This window comes from Lupinus angustifolius, chromosome LG12 (assembly GCF_001865875.1).
Source record: "Lupinus angustifolius cultivar Tanjil chromosome LG12, LupAngTanjil_v1.0, whole genome shotgun sequence".
In the NCBI taxonomy this organism is placed as follows: domain Eukaryota; kingdom Viridiplantae; phylum Streptophyta; class Magnoliopsida; order Fabales; family Fabaceae; genus Lupinus; species Lupinus angustifolius.
The window spans coordinates 17148295-17168751 of NC_032020.1; the positions used below are offsets into that span (position 1 = coordinate 17148295).

The following is a 20457-nucleotide window of genomic DNA, read 5'->3' on the forward strand; positions in this document are numbered from 1 at the left end:
ATTGGAATATGATTTATTTTGTTATATCAGTGTGTAAAACTATGTGATGTGATTTACTCATGCAATATCAAGTCACACATAATTGGTGATATATAGTAGTTTAAAAAAATATTTGCACTGTAGATCATAATTAAGGATTTCAACGTGTACTTCAAAATTTATTATGTAAAATGTAAAAATAGTCATTGGTAAAATCAACATTTTAGGTTATGCTAAGATATATGCCTTTACATGTATAATGAATTACATATGGAGTTGTTAAACGTCGATCATTGATTTTTGAACTAACCAATATAATTTCTCACCATATTAAAGACCTAAAAAAGAAATTGTCATATCTAAGATTCTTCCACCTATTCAGAGATTACTATGATCGAGATGTAAACAACTGGATACGGATGTAACACGCTAAACATGCAGCAAAAATATTTACTATTTCTCTATTTGAGTATTCGATACACAATTCATTTACACCCATTACACTTTACAATATTCATTCTACAATAAAATAAACTATATACTTTAATGTAAAAACAGTTTAAAACTGAGTTTGTTTTTTTAGATGAGAACCTAAAAGTAATATCAACTCTTAAATCATTTCATGGAAATGTAAAGACATTCAAATTTTCTTACCTTGGAAACAAGTTTATTTAAAGGAGCATGATAGATACCTAGGGATGAGCTAAGTGAAGATCAAGTTCTATCATATGTATATATCGCTCTATATTTGGTATAGTCCGGAGTTTAACAAAAAAGAAGTTGGGGTAAGTCTTTTTTTTTTTAAGTTTATATAACTAAAAAGTCCAATTCAAATGAAAGAAACTCAAAGTAGGATATGGAACTATTCTCTTTCGAGTCTATAATGTATCATATCATTATATCAACACATTTATGAATCATTCTAACATATTTTATATTATATATAAAGTTATTTGAGTTATTTATCTATGTAAATTTGATTTATTTATAGGTAAAATCTATTAGTTTATTTACATGTGAAACCTGTTCATAGGTCTCATTAAATGATACACCTTTGGTGAAACCAAACTTTGAAATGGATCAAATTAGTCAAAATTTAGAGAAAGTCAGAGGGGATAAGACTTGTAAATATATTCGTGTGAATTCCAAAGTTGGCCTAATATATTCTCATCCTCATCCATACTGTAATATTCAGCTACTTTTAGATTTTTTTTTTGTAATGGTATCCCCTCACTTTTTGAGTAAAGAACTAAATTTTTTAGAGTTTGTGGCTATCACTGTTAACAAGTGTCACTTCTAGAAATCAAACAAGTAAAGCTTTACACCACTATACCAATACTAAATTAAAATTGACATACAAACCCATGTCATAAAAATGGTATAGGTTGCGTGAGATACTGTCCACATGGGACTTTTTCAGTGTTCAAACCCTTAAGTGGTCGATGGCGGTGGAGGCTCCTTTAGGTGTAGGGAATTATTAGTTTAGTTGGAAATATTTCATGCTTGGTTGGCAATTGGTAATGTCACCCAAAAAGGGTTCATTCTCAACACCAACCTTTAACATTCAAACTTAATATGAAAAAGAACAACCGCGTGCCATCTACACACACTATTTTTTAATAAACAAAGACAACAACCGTGTCCACTTTAGTTTATTATCTCTTTGTAATTTCGCATGTTTTTCTTCACTAACTACCTTACTATAAATACCAACCTAAGTTTCTTCACATACCATTCCCACTTCACTAATCACTACCAATTAACAAAAATCACTACAGAGATGGCTTCCACTAGTTATTCAACTATGTCTTATGTGCTTCTACTTTCTCTTTTCCTTAGCTCTATTATGGTTACCTTTGCTGGTAATTTGAACAATGATTTTGAAATAACTTGGGGAGATGGCCGTGCCAATATACTCAACAATGGGGAGCTACTCACATTATCACTAGACAAAGCTTCTGGGTCAGGATTCCAGTCAAAGAATGAGTACCTCTTTGGCAAGATTGACATGCAACTCAAACTTGTCCCAGGAAACTCTGCTGGCACTGTCACTGCTTATTATGTAAGTTAATATAACTATAACTTTATCAAAGGTTTAATTTTTTTCTTTATATTTCATTGGTATTCAGGCTTGATAATAAATCTATGATCTTGTTTGCAGTTATCTTCAAAAGGATCAACTTGGGATGAAATAGACTTTGAATTTCTTGGAAACTTGAGTGGTGACCCTTACATTCTTCACACTAACGTGTTCAGCCAAGGCAAAGGAAACAGAGAACAACAATTCTATCTTTGGTTTGACCCAACTGCTGATTTCCACAATTATTCTATCACTTGGAACCCCCAGCGAATTATGTAAGTCTTCAATCTCATTTACCATTCTGTTTCTTTTTTTCTCTATCAAATTCCTACATATACTTATAATAAATTTCATTTACTCTTTATTCAGATTCTCAGTTGATGGCACTCCCATTAGAGAGTTCAAGAACTCAGAGAGTATTGGTGTTCCCTTCCCAAAGAACCAACCAATGAGGATATATTCTAGTTTGTGGAATGCAGATGATTGGGCAACAAGAGGTGGACTTGTTAAGACAGATTGGACACAAGCTCCCTTCACTGCTTCATACAGAAATTTCAATGCTGAAGCTTGCATCTGGTATTCTGGAGCATCATCTTGTGCCTCAAGTTCTGCATCAAGTGCTTCTAGTTCCTGGCTCGCACAGGAGTTGGACATTACAGGCCAAGAGATGTTAACATGGGTGCAAAAGAATTACATGATATACAATTACTGCACAGACACTAAAAGGTTTCCACTGGGTTTTCCTCCAGAATGCAACACCTCATAGGAGAAAACAAAGATCATTCCAATACTACTTTAGTACTTTTATTGATATTGATGTAGCTACTGCAGGCTGATTCTTTCATTCGTTTAAATCTTGTAATCACTATGACAAAAATTTATGGCATTCTTTACAGTGCAATAATATATATTAACTTTATAGTAAAATATTATAAACATTTTTTCCTGACATTTTTTCTTTGGCAACTTATGACCGTGGTGAAACAGGCAAATTAAAATCAAAACTATTCAGATAAGCTATTATTACGACCCTTAACCTTCAAATGAGATTATTTCATAGTTCCGTTCCGTCACTGCAAAAAAAAGGAAATCTTTTACATGGAGAACACATCACTTACAAACCAATACTAGATAGGGATACAGACATACATTAAAGACAATGATAAGACTTAAGACGTTCATGTTCAGAGTCAACTAAACATAACCAGCATCCAATGTTCAATAGATCATTATGATACCAGATATAAGAAAATGAAAGAACCAGAGTGATCCACTGAAGATGATGATATAACACACAACACAGCAAGAAACTTAAGTAGATCATAATTCATATACATCAATCAAGTGAGATGACAAATCTAAGTTATCAACTGAAATGGCAGGTGCTCCAGAATCAATGGAAATGTGATAATAAAGGAGCATGAGCACAAAAGTGAAAAACAAAAAACAATAATGGTTTTCCTAAGTGAAATACTGTACAGGATACTGTTCTGTACAAACTTGCAGTAAAATCAGATACACAGGTGCATCACTAAGAATGTTAACACCCATGGACTGCACAATTTGGTTGTCACTGATGAAGACAACTAAATTGCATATCATGGGTGTGAAATCTGAAGGCTGCCTATTAAGCCTGAAATCATTTGTCCAAATGACCTATTCATCTAACTCCTCTATTTGTGCCCGCTTCTCAGCTGCTATTTTCCTGATAAAAAAGCCCCACCTCATTGCTGCCTTGATCTTTAGCCATCCCACAACAGCTCTGCCTGGACGAGAGCGATCCTCATCAAAGTTTGGCATAGGTGACGGCATGAATGATTGGAATGAATAGCCATCCTCAGCATTCATGGAGGAATTACCTCCCATGCTTAAGAGGCGAAGCAAGTGCTGCATATCTTCATTTTCTAGCATCTCATTACTTCTGAGGCGGATTTCATCCTCAGAAAAGAATTCATTGACCCCCTTATCCCTGTTGTGTGACCAATCATCAAAAGGATTGGTAGTAGATGGCTGAATAGAAGAGCTGCCAGCAAGAAACCCTGATGTTGATGGTTGAAGAGGACCAAGAGCTAACCCAATTGCACCACGGCCATTTCTAGTGGGTTGGCTGTGTTGAGTATTGTTGATTAACTGGTCATTAGACAGATATAATGAGCTGTCAAACTGGTTCTGTGCGCTGGAACTTTCTATCAGTGACTGCCCAGGATATCTTGTTACCATATGATCGTTATAACCTGAAAAAGGATTGTATGGCATAGAACTTTGGAAATAAGCAAAATTTTATTCATGTATATGTAAGGGGTCTCTTATTTTTTGTCCAAGGGGGTGGAGGGGAGAAGAAAACAATTCATATCAAAATTTTAGTTTATCAACAATATCATAGAAAACATCTCACTTCTTTCATTAGTATCATAAATCATATTTGAGAAACACAAGTAACTGAAAATATGACATCAACAGCCCAAAAGAAAAGGTGGGGAGGAATCAAAAGAGAGGATTAATTAAATTAGAGATCAAGGAAACGCTAATGCTTACCTCCAACTGACATCCCGGAACTCATTTGATCTTCAGAAGGAACACACGCTGGGAGCACTGGCAAATGCAGTTGATGATCGAAACCACTAGTGTAATCAATTAACTCAATTTGAAGTTCACTGTCAGCTACAACATTATTTTCCCCAACACTCACAAGTGATTTGCCATCATACTCTATAACCTGATCCCAATTTTCATATGCCTTCTTCACCAAGGAATCAACATAAACCTGGACTTTCAAAACCATTTTAAAGGTATCATAAGCTTATCCTATTCCTAGAAAAAAGCATTAAAAGGAAACTTCAAACTTTGAGCCTCATAAAACTAAAATGTTACGATCCTGACCACTATCTACAATTTCTTGGTGAGCAACATAACATGTACTTGTTTAGTTGTGTTCAATACTGCTAAGTTTGCAAGTGAGAGAAAGTAAAAACATAAAGACAGCATTACACTACAATTATATAAGTAGATTGAAGTGTGCCAGCTAAAAAATGCATGCTCAATGTTTGGAGGCCAAATAATCAATACAAACTCATGAAACACTTAAAAGATGGTAATAATAGCAGTAACTACAGATATCAGAGAAAGGAACATCTGAAGCAGACTAACCTTCTGGCTATCAGTGAGAGAATCAGCAGAAAAGAATTGTTCTCCTGCTATAAGGCCACGCAGCTCATAGATGTTGTTAAAAATAACACCAATGTTTCTTGTATCTTCTGGGTAATAAACATAAAGCTTCCCGGTTAAGACACAGGTCTTTGCATGATCTAAGAGAGCTTCCCACATCTTATTTGACATACCACTCCCAAGGATCTACAGTTGAACAATATATTTTTTATTAAAAAATATAATATTAGAAGAGAAGGTAGAAGATTTTAGGAAGAGGATACGATGTCCTCATTAAAACAAAAAAAGAAGCCTAAAACCAAAGCAACAAAGCATGCCAATACAGTTGAACAATATTAGATATGATTGGAACATAGCTTCAAGATTAAGACAAATCTTTACATTCCGCAATTTCTGCGAATCTTTAACCACAAGCCGAAGGAATTGTTCAACTGTGCATATTCCAGCATAATTCAGCTTCTTGTGAAATGACCCATCCTTGCCTATCTTCTCCAATCTCCAAACTTCATCAGTCAAAGCAGGAGGATAATGCTTCTTATATACTGCAAAGAACAGAACTTAACAGTTTAAAGATGGTATCGTGATGTGGAAACAGGAAGATCACTGGTGCTAGAGAAAAAGCAGAAAATACAAAAACATAACCCTACATTCTCCTCTATGATCTTTAACAATGAAAGCCTCTGTCTTAGCTTCACGGATGCGTATGGACTCACAAAAACCTGATGCAACCTTCAGGCCAAGCCTGAATTTCCGGCTCCTTATCCAGCTTGAATTGTCTGTAAAGGTCAGTTCCCCCAATGTTCCAATTCCTTCCTTGAGAGTCACTTGCAACTCCCCAGTCAATAGAGGTCTCTTTCCTTCGCGTTCTTTCACCACATGGCTTTCAAATTCTTCTTGAGTCCAATCTTCATCATCTTCATTATTAAAATCACCTTCAAGGACAACAACGTCAAGTTTCATGCAGGCTTCAGGTCCAGATATTACAATATTTCCAGTATTGGTGTCAATCAAAACAACATGTACTGGAGCCCCCTGCTCGCCTTCCACTTTGCCTCCAGTGAACAGGGGAAGAGACAGTCGGGACCTAAAATGCAGCCTCAAGTTTCTACCATCTGGACCTTCAATCATTTTTGGGGAAGACCTGAAATTTTTGTAATGATAGAATTAAATACCAGTCTCAACACGAGGTACATAACATATATATAGGAAATATTATGGTGGCATTACAATGGTGAGGTAGATATAGGAAATACCAGTCTCAACACTATAAAGGATGGACCATTATATTAGAAGAAAAAAGAAAGGTAAATGGAAACTTTACTTTGTAACTTTATCAAAGACAAAAAAAACTGGACCAGAATGATAACCATTCTCCAATTTGGTGCAGATTCAAGGAGTAACATAAGTCAGTGGCTATTTAGGATAAGAAGCTCGAGGGAAAGATGTAAAGTCAACAACCATGTCCACAACCAATACACACACAATATGCAAATTAGCACATGTATGACAGAACCTACTTTAGCAAGTTAAAAATATTTTTATCTGACGACTCGAGGAAACCAAGGCAGCAGAGCATAAAAATGAATGAGCTTCATCTTCTGCTAAAAAACACACATAATTGTTCTTATTCAGTTTCATGGCTTCGGCGTATAATAAAATAGAAACAAGGTCTTCTGGAAATGCACTCAAAGAGCAAGGGTGTGGTGCAAATGATTAGAGCTTAATGCTGGAATTTTTGGCAACAGATTTTGCCTGCCATGTTATCTTTGACACAGGATTACTTTCTTCGCTCCATTGTTAGTTGGCTTCTTTTTAAGAAGATTCTGCGGATTACTAATCCTCTATCGCTGCACTCTCTTCCTTTACAGTGAATTCTTTTATCCAATAAAAAAATAAAGCACTCTTCATTATCCTTTAAAAACCATCCAGTAGTACAAATGTTTTTTGCATTAATTTAATCAGATATGCAGCCATCTCTATTGCACGGCATATAATTCAATATCCTATTCCTTGACACTGCAAAAAAACATCATAACATAATTTCCAGACAGTAGATATCCTATCCATCCAAGATCAAAAAAGTTATGAACTTCAAGAGTACCTAATAATTTACATCACGAAATCAAGTAGAGTAAAAAGGGGATTCAAAACTCAAAAGTAGACACTAGACAGTGAGCTAATATTTGTTACCTCAACAGATCCAATTCTATCTTTGCTAGGTCAACAGACAATATATGAAAAGCATGGGAAAACATATAGTAATAATATGGAAAGTTACTAAACTATAAATATTTAGAAACTAATTTCCGCAAAATGTAAAGATTTTCTTAAACCTCCCACTAAGTCTTGCAGGACCTAACTTTGCCAGAGCACGCTCCACTTCTTCACTAACCTGTTCACACAAGTACCATTTAACTAATTAAGAACCAAATGCTGAAAAGTTGAACCCAAACAAGGGACCCAAAGCAGAAACTTCTAGTTATAAGTAACTAAACATATTATAGTACAATTTCTATGAATATGGTATCACTTCTTTTCACGATCACACACCAAATCATAACACGGACGGAAAAGATAGAGTTAAATGGAACACTGAACAAAAAATGGACACCCAATCCACTGTGAACAATAAACAAGTTTGCTTAGGCAAGCAAAATCAGGTAGGGAAATGTGCACACACTAGTGACACTAGTCATAATGCTTCAACACCATCAAATTGCATAAAAGATTATATGAGTTGTAAGAAATTATTCAATGTGTAAAAATGGCTTCTAATTGGAGTGGAAGGGAAATAATTTTCTGGAATGTAAATAGTAGAAAGCAATGTGAAGCTAAATGTCTTACAACTCGGCGAAGAATAGGTTCTAAAGATGAGCAAAGTTTCTGCAAACTGTCCACCTTGAGAGCTTCCACAATTACACTGCAAAACACATTGGAATCCATTATAAGGAGCTAATAGAAAATAAATTACAAAAAAGGCATTCATATGGATGAAAACTAATAAGAAATAAAACCTTTTCTATTGTAAGTTTTGCAGATAAGTTTCTAAATTATTTTTAATAAGCATTCAGACTGATTTACTTGAAATATAAAACTGAAACTTTTCATTCGTTATCGAGTTACTGATTCATTTCATTCTAACTCCTAAGGAAGTTTTAGTGTTCAACCAAACAAAAGCATTGATCATTAACAAACATATACTCTAAAGATAACAAAAAATGAGGAAAACCTTACGGGATTACATAGACTAGAGAAGGGATGTAGATTATGCACGGGGGATGCTCCCCACCTATGGCCACCATACTCTCAACTCAAGACCCTTCCTAACCAAGAAAGCAGTGTTTCAGAATCTTTTGACTGTTGTTCAAGGGGTGGTAATGAATTTTCCACATCATAAGCAAAGAGGTACAATCCCTCAGATCTCAACATTTACTATATTCTGAGTGTCAACTTTTTGCAAGAGAGTTTGGATTACAGAAAAAAAATATCAGGAAGAATCCTTCAAGCCCATGATGATACCATAATAATCAAAGATACCATTTTGAAGCGGGTTGTCTAAAACACAGGAACAGGTAATATTCAGCACTATCAATGACAACTGACAACATAAGTACGACCACATTGGCAACTTAGGAAGTTGGCAGGACTCTTCTTGATAGGCACACACACTAATCTAACTCAACTACCAGAACTACTTTGGGCCAAAGATTAGGAACAGTGTTATAACCAACATGAAAAACATCTTCAAAATCAGAAGTAAACCAGAATATTCAATTAAGATGAGTGAGGTTGAGATTCCATTGACCTGCTTCCAAGTGGGAATCAGCATAAAAAGCAGTCTACTAGTCAAAATTAACACTAGCATATGCCCCCAAAAAATATAAACATCTTTGCTCATATTTACCAAGCAGTGGAAAATAGTAATACAAACAAGACAAAAATTATACTAAAAATTGGTGGATTAAAAAAATGAAATTGATAGAACCACAAAATTGAAGAAAACGCATTGATTACCTAGCAAGACCAGGCCTTTTTCTTTCAGGCTGGTCATCTTCTCCACCACCTTCCAGTGACCTTTTCCCCATACTGTTACTATTTGGGTCCCTCGTAGGCCTCTGCATTTAAACCTCCTTCCAATACCCCTAGACTACTAAATCTGCAACCACTCCAGGAACCAAAAAAGTTACCACCATTATTAACTACTCTACAAAACATTAATAATAATAAGTAATCAATTAAGAGAGAAACCCTAGCAGTTATTACAGTCTAAAGGGGGAAACAAATTACAGATCTAGACATTATAACAAGCAAAGTGAGCTCGAATTACATGTATAGTAAGTTGGTAGGACCTGAGAGAGAGTGAGATAGAGAGAGAGAGAGAGGAAGTTGGAGTTGGAAGAGTATTTGGTGAGAGAGAAGATAAAATCTTAAAACATGAAACAACAACTTTCTTAGCCTAAACAATAGCTTCGTATGATTATGGTCTACTATGGCGTCTTTGTTTTTGTTTTCATATTACATTTTTCAGCTGAGGGGAATGATTACCTAGTTTGAGTAACACTGTAAGTCTTATTAAGTTACCCAATAGATGGTGATTAGTACAGTGGTCCCAGAAGGGCAGAACCATGTTTAAGTGTTGTCGTGTCTTATTAATGAAGAAGGAGACCAGAGGGACAATCGTAGCCGTATGTTGGGAGGATCAGAGTGGATAAATAATGGTGGCTGGTGGGCAATTGCCACGTCACTGATCACTACAGACACCATTCTATGATTCTACTTCTCTCCCATCACGTCATTCTCTTATCAACAGCTGATATCCTCTTTTTCTTCAACAAATGTTATTACAAACGTAATTATATTTAATAAATAATTAATCATGTTTATTATAAATATCAATTTTGATATTTTAAGAAAAAATGACTTATATGTTTATTTATCGTGGTTGGTAATATAAAATACATTAATTACTCACATTAAAATTGACAGATTGTGGTGCAAGTTATAAACAGATTAAAAAGAAGATAACTACACATTAAAAAGCACCTCAAAAAACATCTAGCCATATTACCTTACTGTTATAAAAAATAATTGTCAAACCACATTCTTTAGAATTTGTTTTGGAATAAATTTCTTCCTACAAAATCAAAATAAGAAATAAGCACACCAATTAAGACACAATTATAACTGACTGACAAACTAAACATAGAATCTAATAATATTAAATAGGATGTGTTTTTAATAACACTATAATTTATAACATGTTCGACTATAACTTAGAGTAAAATCAATAGTAGAAATATTAAACTTGTGAATAGTTAACCAGATTACAAGTTACAGGATTCTCAATTCTTAATTCCATCAAAGTCTTCAAGCCTCTTATAGAGTTTGAGGAGTAACTGATGGCAAATTTCTGGAGACGTGCAAGGTCCACACAAGAGATATATGACATTACCGATAGGCCTCATATAAACACCATCTTCCCGAAGATGCTGCAGAAGAGATCTTGCGTACAATGATCCATACCTGTGCAAAACTTGACAATTTAGAAGAAAACCTCATGCAGGGTGCAATGCACAATGATATTTGGATACAAATACCCATCTAGACTTACATATCCCTTTGATGTGGTATTTTACTTGTTCATATTTCATAAAACATTTTACAATTGAAGCTTTATTTGTAAATTGTGTTTCCTCTTGAAAAAAATAATTCTAATATAGAAAAACTATAGCGAAAACAGATGGCATGACCAACCGTATATAAACACTACTTTCTGCAGTTCATTGCATTCCTTATAAAAGATGTGAGAGATGTATTCCAGATAACAACTTTAAGGGATAATAAGAGAAAGAAGATGTTTACAATATCTAGTACCAATAGATACGGTCAATCTACAGATTGCAAGTCAAGAGAACCATCCTTTCACGAGAGCTTTATTTTCATCATATTTTACGGGGACTCCATACAAAATTATCCGGGGTTTCCCTCAAGCAAAACAGTAATACAAACACGTACAGATATGAAATATTAATTTTAAACATTCTAACTCATTTAGTTCTCTATCTAAGGAATTTTGGAATAGGATGCTCAAAATTATAGATGGGAAGGGGTAAAGTTTATGAAATGATACCCAGCATTACTGCCTTCTGCTTTTAATTCCAAGGCACAGAGAGTTCCTAATGCAACTACTCTTTGAACAGCAGGGTGGGATGAGAGCTGTCGAACAATTTTATCATCCCATAACTGCAAATGCAAAACCAAAATCAAATAAAATTTACATTACTCTATTAAGGCAGGAATATCGAACATAGGATTTAACATGAAAAGTTCTGAAGGTGATGTTGTCACATACCATAATTGTTGGAACAACTCAAAATGTTTATCAAAACAAGAAGTTACAATCAACAGAAAAATATATTCATAATCACTATCCAATAAAATGGTTTCCAAGAAAGACTTTCATGACGTGAGACTTCTACTTTTATACATCCTCTAAACTCTATTTTAAGTTGAATACAGAAGCTAAATCATGTTATGAGGGCAAGCCGAAGTAAAGTGAAGAAAGTTAGAGGGAAACCACTACACATGGATCTGATTTATATGCGCAAAAACATGCAGACATAACCAACAAGGCGTTGGTCTAGTAGTACAAGGTCTCGCTAGATCCCTAGAACGAACAAAAGATCATGGTTCGGTTCTTGGCAGTGACACTTATTGGGAGGAGCAGTCACAGACCCCTAAAAGGATTAGTTCCTCACTCATAAGGTGAGAGGATACTCTTGGTAGTACCAACAAAACATGCAGATATAGGTACAAAAATGCATGATATAGTGACAACAAATCCTTCATTGAATGACAGGAAACCCATTTTGGTCATTTAAAATGAAACAAATACACTGAAAAAAGGCTGATAAATCATTCATACTCCATATAGCTAAGCAAGACAATCTGAATCTGTACCTTTAGAAATATTATAGCAACCTATAGATTAAATATGCACTCATTGTTTATATATTATGGTATGCAGTAAGAAGCACAGAATACAGTAATCATACCTCCCTAAGGAATCGTCCTTCAGAAGTGATATTAGGGTTTGAACAAGGGTCTTTAAACCATGGGATGGATTTAGCAGCAGCCATGCAGCCCATAGGATGTGCAGAGTAAGAATGTCCATGCAAAAGGGCCTTCAGCTAACCAGAACAAGAGGACACAATACTTTATTATGCCATTAAAACACAGTCAACAAACTTTGTTTTGCATAAACACAATACAAACTCCTAACCAAAAGGCAAATAAAATATTCAAACCCTGCAGAAACTTAAAAATTGGGAATGCATTATTTGCTGCATCCTATTTCTAGTACACTAGAAACAGTTGATACACAAAATAAAGGACTACAGTCACTACACGACTAGGGGGAAATACTCACCATGCAGAATGATTTTCTGGTATGATACTATGATAGTTCTACTTCTACATTTGTTGTATAAAGACCAACCCGAAAATCCACAGCGAAAACTAAGCAACTATTTCAAGCAGCTTAATAGTTTATATAGGTTTAATAAAAGAAATCAAAAAGTTGGAGAATAACCATGTAGTTTTCATCAGATGATATACAGCTACGAGCAAATGCAACCAGTAAAAGCAATGAAAACAGTAGACTAGTATTCAGTAAAATTGGCAAGATAAAGTCCATCAGCATCAAAACAAAAAATACAACAGCTGTTTTATGTCAGTCAAACCATAGAAATAAAATCTTCCCAAAAATATTGCAATACCTTTGAGTCTCCAATAAATGAATCAAACACGGCATTTGTTGCCAAGGTGGCAGCCAATGGTATAATTCCACCAGTCATCAGCTTTCCAAAGCAGGCTATATCTGGTACACAATGGATTAGCTCCACTACAGTCTGTGAAAAGAAATATAAACTGCTAATCATATAAATGAAAATATATACAAGACAGTTTGTATAAACAAGAAAAGAGAATACTGGTCATTAAGGGAAATCACCTCAACTCCGAGACGCCAAAAACCAGTAAAAACCTCATCAAAGATAACTGGAATTTTTCTACTCCGGCACTCATTAACAAGTACACGCTGAAAAAGTGGATCAACCATATGCATTCCGCCAGAACCTTGTATAACTACAGAGAAGTTCAGGGCTCCAATGAGATTATCATTCCCCAAGAAATAAGTGCAATCAAATTAACTTAGAAGACCAAGAAAGGCTACTTAAACAGCTTTGGAAAGAAGACAACAAATAGGAACCAAAAAAGAAAGACAAAGTAGTTTTGCTGGGTGGAATAGAAACACAGAAATGCAGTATTTCATTTTTCACTTTTAACTTCATTACAATGAGCATAGTTTAGACAGGGGTTAGTCTGTTATATTGTTTAAGTTATATGAGGAAATTATTCTTCTCTTTGTTATCTTGTTTACCTTCATGATTTGCACAAATACAATGTCAAAATAGCTAGGTTACTAAAGACAAAGGAGGAGAGGGTGAAACTAAAATGGCACTTAATAAGCTGCGAAAGAAAGGTCACATAAAATATCTTGCCTGGTTCCATAATCAATGCTCCAATATTAGCTGATCCTTTAAATCCAGATAATTGTTTGGATATGTATGATGAATAAACTGCAGCAAGCTTGGACTTATCCCTGCCTTTGTGAAATATTTCCTCGTGCGAAGCAAAGGCTGTGAAAGTGTCAATAAAATAAACAGTGACAATCTAAACAGTAACCAATAAAGGGAATTAAAGTTGGAATTTGGAATTTTTAACTTACTGATACTGTCAAGTTTAAGATTTCCAAAATGAAACCCCTGAGGCAAGGAAAGCATCCATTTATTATTGCGCATAAAGACAGAAGGAGGATCTAGAAAAAGACCTCTTCCAGTGTACCTATGAAATTGTGAATTGAAATTTAGAAGGGTTTAGTGAGTATTAGCTAGGTTTAGAAGACTAGACACAATTCCTGGGAAGTGACTTGCAAAATATAAGTAAAATATACTGCAAGAAATGAGGATCTATGGCATCAACAATAAGAATTCACACACAATTTCAAGCGTTTTTTACATAAGTCTTTAATACACACACGATAAGGATAATGAATATATTTTACATTGAAATAAATTAAGTCGCCAAGCTGACTTAAGCTAAACAGAAGCTCACAAGCAAACAGCTTATATTTATTTTTGGTCTATCTTCTAATACCTTTTATACTGCTTTACACAGATATTTCTAAAAAGGCACATGCTTACTGTTAAAAATCAGCCCATATAACTTTGTAAACACTACAGTGCAAAATGATATGAGTGAGTTCAAGTAGTCAAGAGACTTGAGGCACATCAGCAAACACTCAATTCCACACATATATAGTAGTAGACAATGTTTATACCATGGTTGTTGCAGGAAGCCTGTATAAGCTGATGGTGCCTGTGCTTCCATAGCACCCAGTGTGTCACCATGATATGATCTCAGAAGTGCAAGGACCTGGAATATTTTAATCCACAAGCATTATATTATGTGCTTCATAGTGTTGCTTTTACAGAATATCAGTCTCATACAGTCATACGTAAAAAAAATAAACTCTATTACTCTACAACTAGGCCAAAACTACCATCGGTTAATTAAAGGGATGAAGTGCCAACCAGAAGGTCAGTGGAACTCCCATCTGTGGTATCCTCATGAGAATTTGGAATTAGTCCATGGTCAACAGAAAATTTGCGAAATGCCATCTTCAGAGCAATTTCAATTGCTGTAGATCCATTGTCCGAAAAATATACTCGAGAAGCCCAACCTGCACAAACTCAATCCTAGTAAAAGACTTACCCAAAATTGATCCAAAAAGTATATTTTTAACCTAAGTATTCATTGACTAAATAGTCCTAAGATCAGAATTCCTATATTTTAAATACAAATTACAAACAACTATTCGGTAAATTCCTATAAAAAATACAGGTCAAATGTGGAAGTGAGAAAGGGACACACTAACCTTTCCCTACACCTTCAAGCATAACCTCAGCACAATTTAAGGCTGGCTCGTGAACATTCTCGGGAAACATTACATGCCCATATCTTGCAGCAGCATATCCCATCTCCCTAGCAAGCTCAGTCTGAAATCAGCTCAATGCAAAAATTACATCAAAGGGAAGCTCCAGAGATTTAATCAGAGACATCCAACTAGCAATACAGCATTCTGGTGCTATAAAAGGAGCATGAGAATGACCTGCAATACAGCATCAGGTCCTTGAGTCCACCAACTGGCACATGCATCAAATACTGGTGCTATGACTTCTGCATCCTGAGCCTTTGAAATAATCATAACTTAGAATCACATGGTGTGGTATCTAGGTCTTAAAAAACATAAAATAACTCTAGAACTTTTGAATATAATTACAAAGTAAACACTAAATGCAGTAATCCCGACATAGTGTCATAGTGCTGCACACTTAGATCCCCCTTTGTTTGTTCTTGTTATGGAATACTTGACAAGAAGATTTCAACAACAAGCAACAAAGAATGAATTCAAATTTCATCCAAAATGCAAGAGACTGGGTTATTAATATTTGTTTTGCAGATGATTTGATGATATATAGTAAAGTTGATAAGAGGACCATAGAGTTGTTTCTGGAAGTTCTACAAGACTTTAAGGAAGCAACTGACTTGAGGCAAATTAAAAAAATCACAAATCTACCTTGGAGGGATCTCTGGTCTGGTGTAATCACGCAGGATATACATTTCAAATCTCGCTGTTAATCTTCTTTAAGGTTGGAATCAGGTTAAAACTATTTGATTCCAAGGAATTGGGTAAGAAAATCTTGCATGTCTGGAAATTTCAAAAGTTCAAAAAACATTCTTTATGTAGCTGCTGATGTTTACAGCTTGCCCGAAACAGATTGGTGCTTGATTAGAAAATGAGTACAACTGAGGAGATTTATAGCAATGTAGAGGAAGATGTTAAAATTGGAATTAGAGGAATTCTTAAAAGGAAAGTGAATCGGGGAGATTTTCTTGACAGGGAATGGTATTGGACGGGTTTTCTGTTATACTTGAGTTTGTGTTAAATTGTGGTTGTATTGCATAGTGGAATGCCCCTGTGATTAGGAGGGTGAGGAGATGGGTTTCTACACTGATGGGTGTACCAATGCTTCACACTTCCCTGTCCTAAGATGTTCAGTTCTTTGGTAAATATAGATTACAGTTTTAAAAAATGTGAAAGAGAAATGGCGATTGACCAGAAAGGTTGTGGAGATAACCATACATAGATCTTAATTTTATTTAAAACAAACCTTGAAGACTGCAAAGTTCTCACCACAGCGTGAATCAATTACTGTTACTCCTCCATCTGGTACAAGTTTATGTTGAGTGAAAGGCCACCAGATGATATCCCTTGCCTTCTTTGGCATTTCATGCAACTTTTTTATTCTCTCAAAATAAGCAGAGTGCATTATTTCCTTTAGATTACTAAATAAGGAATGACAACCTTCAAACCATTCCATTAGGTCATTAGATGGATCTTTTGGAACAGGTGGTAACACTAGAACCGGAACCCTGCATGAAGAAGGCAAGAAAAGTATGTAAATACATAGGGCAATCATGTTGCAAAAAGGCAGAAAGGTCAAACACAGAAAAAATAACTGATCAGTTGAAGCATAAATGTGGCCATGCAGAAATTTGGATGCATGTGTGTGCATAAGAGAGAGAGGGGAGCTTTAGCAAGTAGCAACTATTGGATGTGAGAGGCTATTTTTAAGATTTGAATTCATTATTTCGAAGTCACAAGACAACAACTTTACCGTTACACCAAGATCCCTCTCATCTGGCGCATACAATACTCACAATTTTTTTACAATATTTATATCCGTTTTGATGGTTTAGCATGTATAAGTAATTTTACCAAACTATTCAAAACTCCTTTAAAGAAAAAAAAAAAAGTAATCTTACAAAACCAATACTTTTAAAATTAATTATTCTAAAATACACTATACTTAGAAGTAATGCTACAAGCTCTTAGTGGTTCTTGTTCAAAACCTGCCAAAAATGAATTTAAATAAAATTTTCAAAAATTAAAATGAAATAAAAAGTGCTGAAAGTGAAAACCAATTCATCAAGAACATCACTATGTGCGTTCAGGATAAAAACCCTTTCCTCTTTTAACTTGATAAATTACAATCTTTTCCTAAGACAGAATAATTTGTTTACTTAAAAGTCTTTTTTTCCTTTAATACACATTCAGTGCCTAGGATAAAAATATTTTCTAACATTATTTAGTGCTCACCTTTTCATTACTAAAAATTCCAGTACAAAAGTTTCAGTTTTAAGAAAAGCATCCTGAGAAAGAGAAAAAAAAAGAACAAGTTATTCTTTAATATTATGCAAAATTCTCTGTGCTTCGTGTCACAAACAAAAACAAAATATAGAAACTAGTAATTAGGCTTACTTGTTTCGTGTATAAGACATTAGTGGACCCTCATTTAAAAGACCGTGATCTTCAAGTACAACAGCAACAACATCATAACCTCGAAGTGTTAAGCTCTCATAAGCTGAAATTGTTCCAGAAATACCTCCTAGCCGTCCATCTCCAACAAGAATAGCAGGAACACGGAATGGCCTAACATGAAATGGTAGATTTAACAAAAATATGTAGATGCTGGAAGTCTATGCCTCATGCATCACTGATTTAGCATCAATTCCAGATAGTGCATGAGCATGTTTGCTTCGTTTGACTAAATATTATCACTTAACGATAAATGGTGACACTCTAACAAAGTAGCAAGGAAAGGATCAAACCGAAACAGCATGATTTTTAAGTCAGAAGAATAAAAAATCAAACTAATATAAATGAACATGTCACCAACAACAACAATACAGTCTTTTCTCATTGGATGTTGTCCGCTACATGGATCGAATAACATCATAATGTCTTAACCATAAATTGTGTAACAACTATGTATATCTAAATCCTTATGTTTCACTTATAATTTATTTTTTTGGACTCCCTCTATCTCTCCAACTGACCTACTTTCTTTACTGGGATTTCTACAATTCTTCTTCTTCTATGTGATCCTACCATCTTTTCTATAAAGAAGTATTACCTCGACTTTCTCTTTAATGCATTTATTACTATCATTATCTTGTCCAGTCATCCAATGGAACATTCTTATCTCTGAATAGTTTCCATACCATCAGCATTATTAAAAAAATGTTAGGACTATTCTTCAGATGAAATTGCAATAACAAATACCAAATTTGAGCTACCCAAGTCCATATACTCCTTAATTTTGGATCAAAATCGAATCCCATCGTATAAAAGTAAGAATGATGAGATTATATTGCAAACCTATACAAGTCACATTGAAGTGATCCAGAAGGACCTGGACTTGCCACACCACCTGCAGTTTCAACCACACACATGATTTCTGATCTCTCCTTATCAGCCCCACTTCCCACCACATCTCTAAAACAACTATGCAATGTTTCCAGCACCGTCGAGTCCTTCACCTCCAAACCTTCCCTCTCTGCAGCCAAATGCGGCGATACCGCCTCTTCCCACGCATACAACGTCTTGCAAATCAACTTTGACGCCCCAAACCCTTGTTCACCAATTTCGTGGTTTTCAATTGAGCGTTCCGTTACAGCTGGCGAAACATTGAGGACACTGTGAGAAGCGAAAAGAGGAGTGTGAGGGTTGCGGAGGAAAAGAAGCTGGGCGACCTTATCGATGACGAAGCGGGAGTCGGAGTCGGAAGGGAAGCCGGTTTGAACGGGTTTGAGGTAGTGGAATTGAGAGTGGGGAGAGAGGAGGGTGGATGCGGCGATGCCGGCGGAGACTAGGGTTTTACCGACGCCGGTGTTGGAACCCCAAATGAAATAGGTTGGGAAGGAGAGTGGTAGTTCGAGAGGTTGAGAAGTGAGGGAAGATAGGTGGCGGAGGGAATGGCGGCGGAGATGGTTATGACGGCGAGAGAGAAAGAGGGAAGAGAAGCGGAACATGGCGAAGGAGTGGAGATGGTGACACACACAGTAAGGGAGTCGCTATTATAGATAATATAAGGCGGAAAATAAGGAGGGAAAGAAAACGGTATCAGGTTTTCTTGAGAATTTCAGAAAGGAAACACAAATTTAAAAGAGTTTAATGTAAGTTTTTTTGTATTCTCATCATTCCACTGTTGAAAAATATATTTAAATTAAAAATATAATTATTATTATTTTTATTTATACTTCACAGTTGATACTATTGTGTTGAATACTTTTATGGTTTAAGATACTAACATATGGATTAAGAGTATATGCTTCACAATGAAGAAATTTCTTACTATAATTCCAATTTGAAATTGAACTATGAAATGAAGAAATAAATAATAATCCACAACTAGGAGTATCTAGGAGATGTGATTCTATCATAAGTGCATAAATATTAAACTCTAAAAAATATATTTTGTAATTTGAATAATAAACATCTAACCCTGGAAAATGAAATAAGTATATTGGGAATGAATGTGGAAACTAGATATGATAATTATTTTATACAACTACCTCATTGATAAATAATATTTTACTATATACACCTATATTTATAAAGTTTTCTATAAAATATTATTGAGATAGGTAATGCGGGGTGTTATCCAAAAAAAACCATTTACATTAAAAGGAGTAATCCATCCCAAGCACAAAAACAAATTGACATTTTCTAGGAAGAGACTATACACACAAAATGTCTATATAAACTCTCTAATAACAAAAATATAATGATTAAAAAGGTCACAATAAAGAATAAACCAAACAAGAATGAGTTGAGTTCTGTAGTTTAAATTGTCATCATGGTATTCTTTCCTTTTGGTTGTGCACCCACAAATCAAATCTAGAAAATTGCTTGCACCATTTCCATCATAAAAGATGTATTGCCATTAGTTGAGAAAAGGTTGTTATGAAAAAAATGGGTTATTATATTTTTTGAGAAAATTAAAAAGAGTGGAGCAAATCTTTAAGATTATCATGAAACCTAATGTTGTTAACAATTTTTAATTTGAAGTAGCAATTTGACCAAACAAAATTATAAGATCAAATTGCAAAAGCGATCAACATAATGGACCAAATTGGTCATTTTGTTTTTCAATATAATCAATTATGTATATTTAACGAAGGTCATCTCAAAATTTATATTTCCAAAATTGAGAAGGTAGGGAAACAATAAATAATAAGAAAATATGGGCTCAAACAAATTTTTT

The 20457-nt window shown here is 34.8% G+C and overlaps 3 protein-coding genes across 11 annotated transcripts; 1 reads left to right on the forward strand and 2 right to left on the reverse strand.

Moving 5' to 3' along the window:
- On the forward strand, positions 1664 to 3499 carry LOC109362265 (probable xyloglucan endotransglucosylase/hydrolase protein 23). 2 transcript variants are annotated; one of them, XM_019607942.1, is made up of 4 exons: positions 1691 to 2041; positions 2141 to 2334; positions 2429 to 2696; positions 3287 to 3499. In XM_019607942.1, exons 1-4 carry the CDS (start codon positions 1760 to 1762, stop codon positions 3326 to 3328), a joined length of 786 nt encoding a protein of 261 aa, XP_019463487.1. In that variant the 5' UTR covers positions 1691 to 1759; the 3' UTR covers positions 3329 to 3499. The 2 variants fall into 2 exon arrangements, with proteins under 2 accessions (XP_019463486.1, XP_019463487.1); XM_019607941.1 differs by lacking the exon at positions 3287 to 3499 and having other exon boundaries at positions 1664 to 2041; positions 2429 to 3006.
- LOC109362264 (calmodulin-binding protein 60 B-like) lies at positions 3365 to 9744 on the reverse strand. 7 transcript variants are annotated; one of them, XM_019607937.1, is made up of 9 exons: positions 9574 to 9744; positions 9239 to 9380; positions 8069 to 8144; positions 7558 to 7616; positions 5872 to 6365; positions 5606 to 5766; positions 5207 to 5410; positions 4595 to 4823; positions 3365 to 4293 (listed from the first exon to the last, which is right to left on the reverse strand). In XM_019607937.1, exons 2-9 carry the CDS (start codon positions 9343 to 9345, stop codon positions 3716 to 3718), a joined length of 1908 nt encoding a protein of 635 aa, XP_019463482.1. In that variant the 5' UTR covers positions 9346 to 9380; positions 9574 to 9744; the 3' UTR covers positions 3365 to 3715. The 7 variants fall into 7 exon arrangements, with proteins under 7 accessions (XP_019463482.1, XP_019463483.1, XP_019463478.1 ...); XM_019607938.1 differs by having other exon boundaries at positions 9239 to 9389; XM_019607933.1 differs by having other exon boundaries at positions 9552 to 9744.
- Positions 10416 to 19320, reverse strand: LOC109362250 (bifunctional dethiobiotin synthetase/7,8-diamino-pelargonic acid aminotransferase, mitochondrial). 2 transcript variants are annotated; one of them, XM_019607911.1, is made up of 14 exons: positions 18570 to 19320; positions 17670 to 17840; positions 16519 to 16780; positions 15456 to 15530; positions 15222 to 15342; positions 14878 to 15026; positions 14625 to 14719; positions 14013 to 14128; positions 13786 to 13923; positions 13236 to 13369; positions 13003 to 13134; positions 12280 to 12414; positions 11355 to 11467; positions 10416 to 10747 (listed from the first exon to the last, which is right to left on the reverse strand). In XM_019607911.1, the coding sequence occupies exons 1-14, from the start codon at positions 19220 to 19222 to the stop codon at positions 10567 to 10569; spliced, it is 2475 nt and encodes an 824-aa protein (XP_019463456.1). In that variant the 5' UTR covers positions 19223 to 19320; the 3' UTR covers positions 10416 to 10566. The 2 variants fall into 2 exon arrangements, with proteins under 2 accessions (XP_019463456.1, XP_019463455.1); XM_019607910.1 differs by having other exon boundaries at positions 15456 to 15536.

Bases quoted from the DNA above. Each gene is read 5' to 3' on its own strand.
- LOC109362264 (XM_019607937.1), bottom strand. From the start codon at position 9,345: ATGCAGAGGCCTACGAGGGACCCAAATAGTAACAGTATGGGGAAAAGG. The intron at 8,145-9,238 runs GTAATCAATGCG...TGTGTTTTGCAG, and splicing joins AAAAGGCCTGGTCTTGCTAG to TGTAATTGTGGAAGCTCTCA. The intron at 7,617-8,068 runs GTAAGACATTTA...TTGTGTGAACAG, and splicing joins AACCTATTCTTCGCCGAGTT to GTTAGTGAAGAAGTGGAGCG.
- LOC109362250 (XM_019607910.1), bottom strand. From the start codon at position 19,222: ATGTTCCGCTTCTCTTCCCTCTTTCTCTCTCGCCGTCATAACCATCTC. The intron at 15,537-16,518 runs GTTTGTTTTAAA...ATTATTTCAAAG, and splicing joins AGAACTTTGCAGTCTTCAAG to GCTCAGGATGCAGAAGTCAT. The intron at 15,027-15,221 runs GTTAGTGTGTCC...GAGTTTGTGCAG, and splicing joins GCTTGAAGGTGTAGGGAAAG to GTTGGGCTTCTCGAGTATAT.
- LOC109362265 (XM_019607941.1), top strand. From the start codon at position 1,760: ATGGCTTCCACTAGTTATTCAACTATGTCTTATGTGCTTCTACTTTCT. The intron at 2,042-2,140 runs GTAAGTTAATAT...TCTTGTTTGCAG, and splicing joins GCACTGTCACTGCTTATTAT to TTATCTTCAAAAGGATCAAC. The intron at 2,335-2,428 runs GTAAGTCTTCAA...CTCTTTATTCAG, and splicing joins TGGAACCCCCAGCGAATTAT to ATTCTCAGTTGATGGCACTC.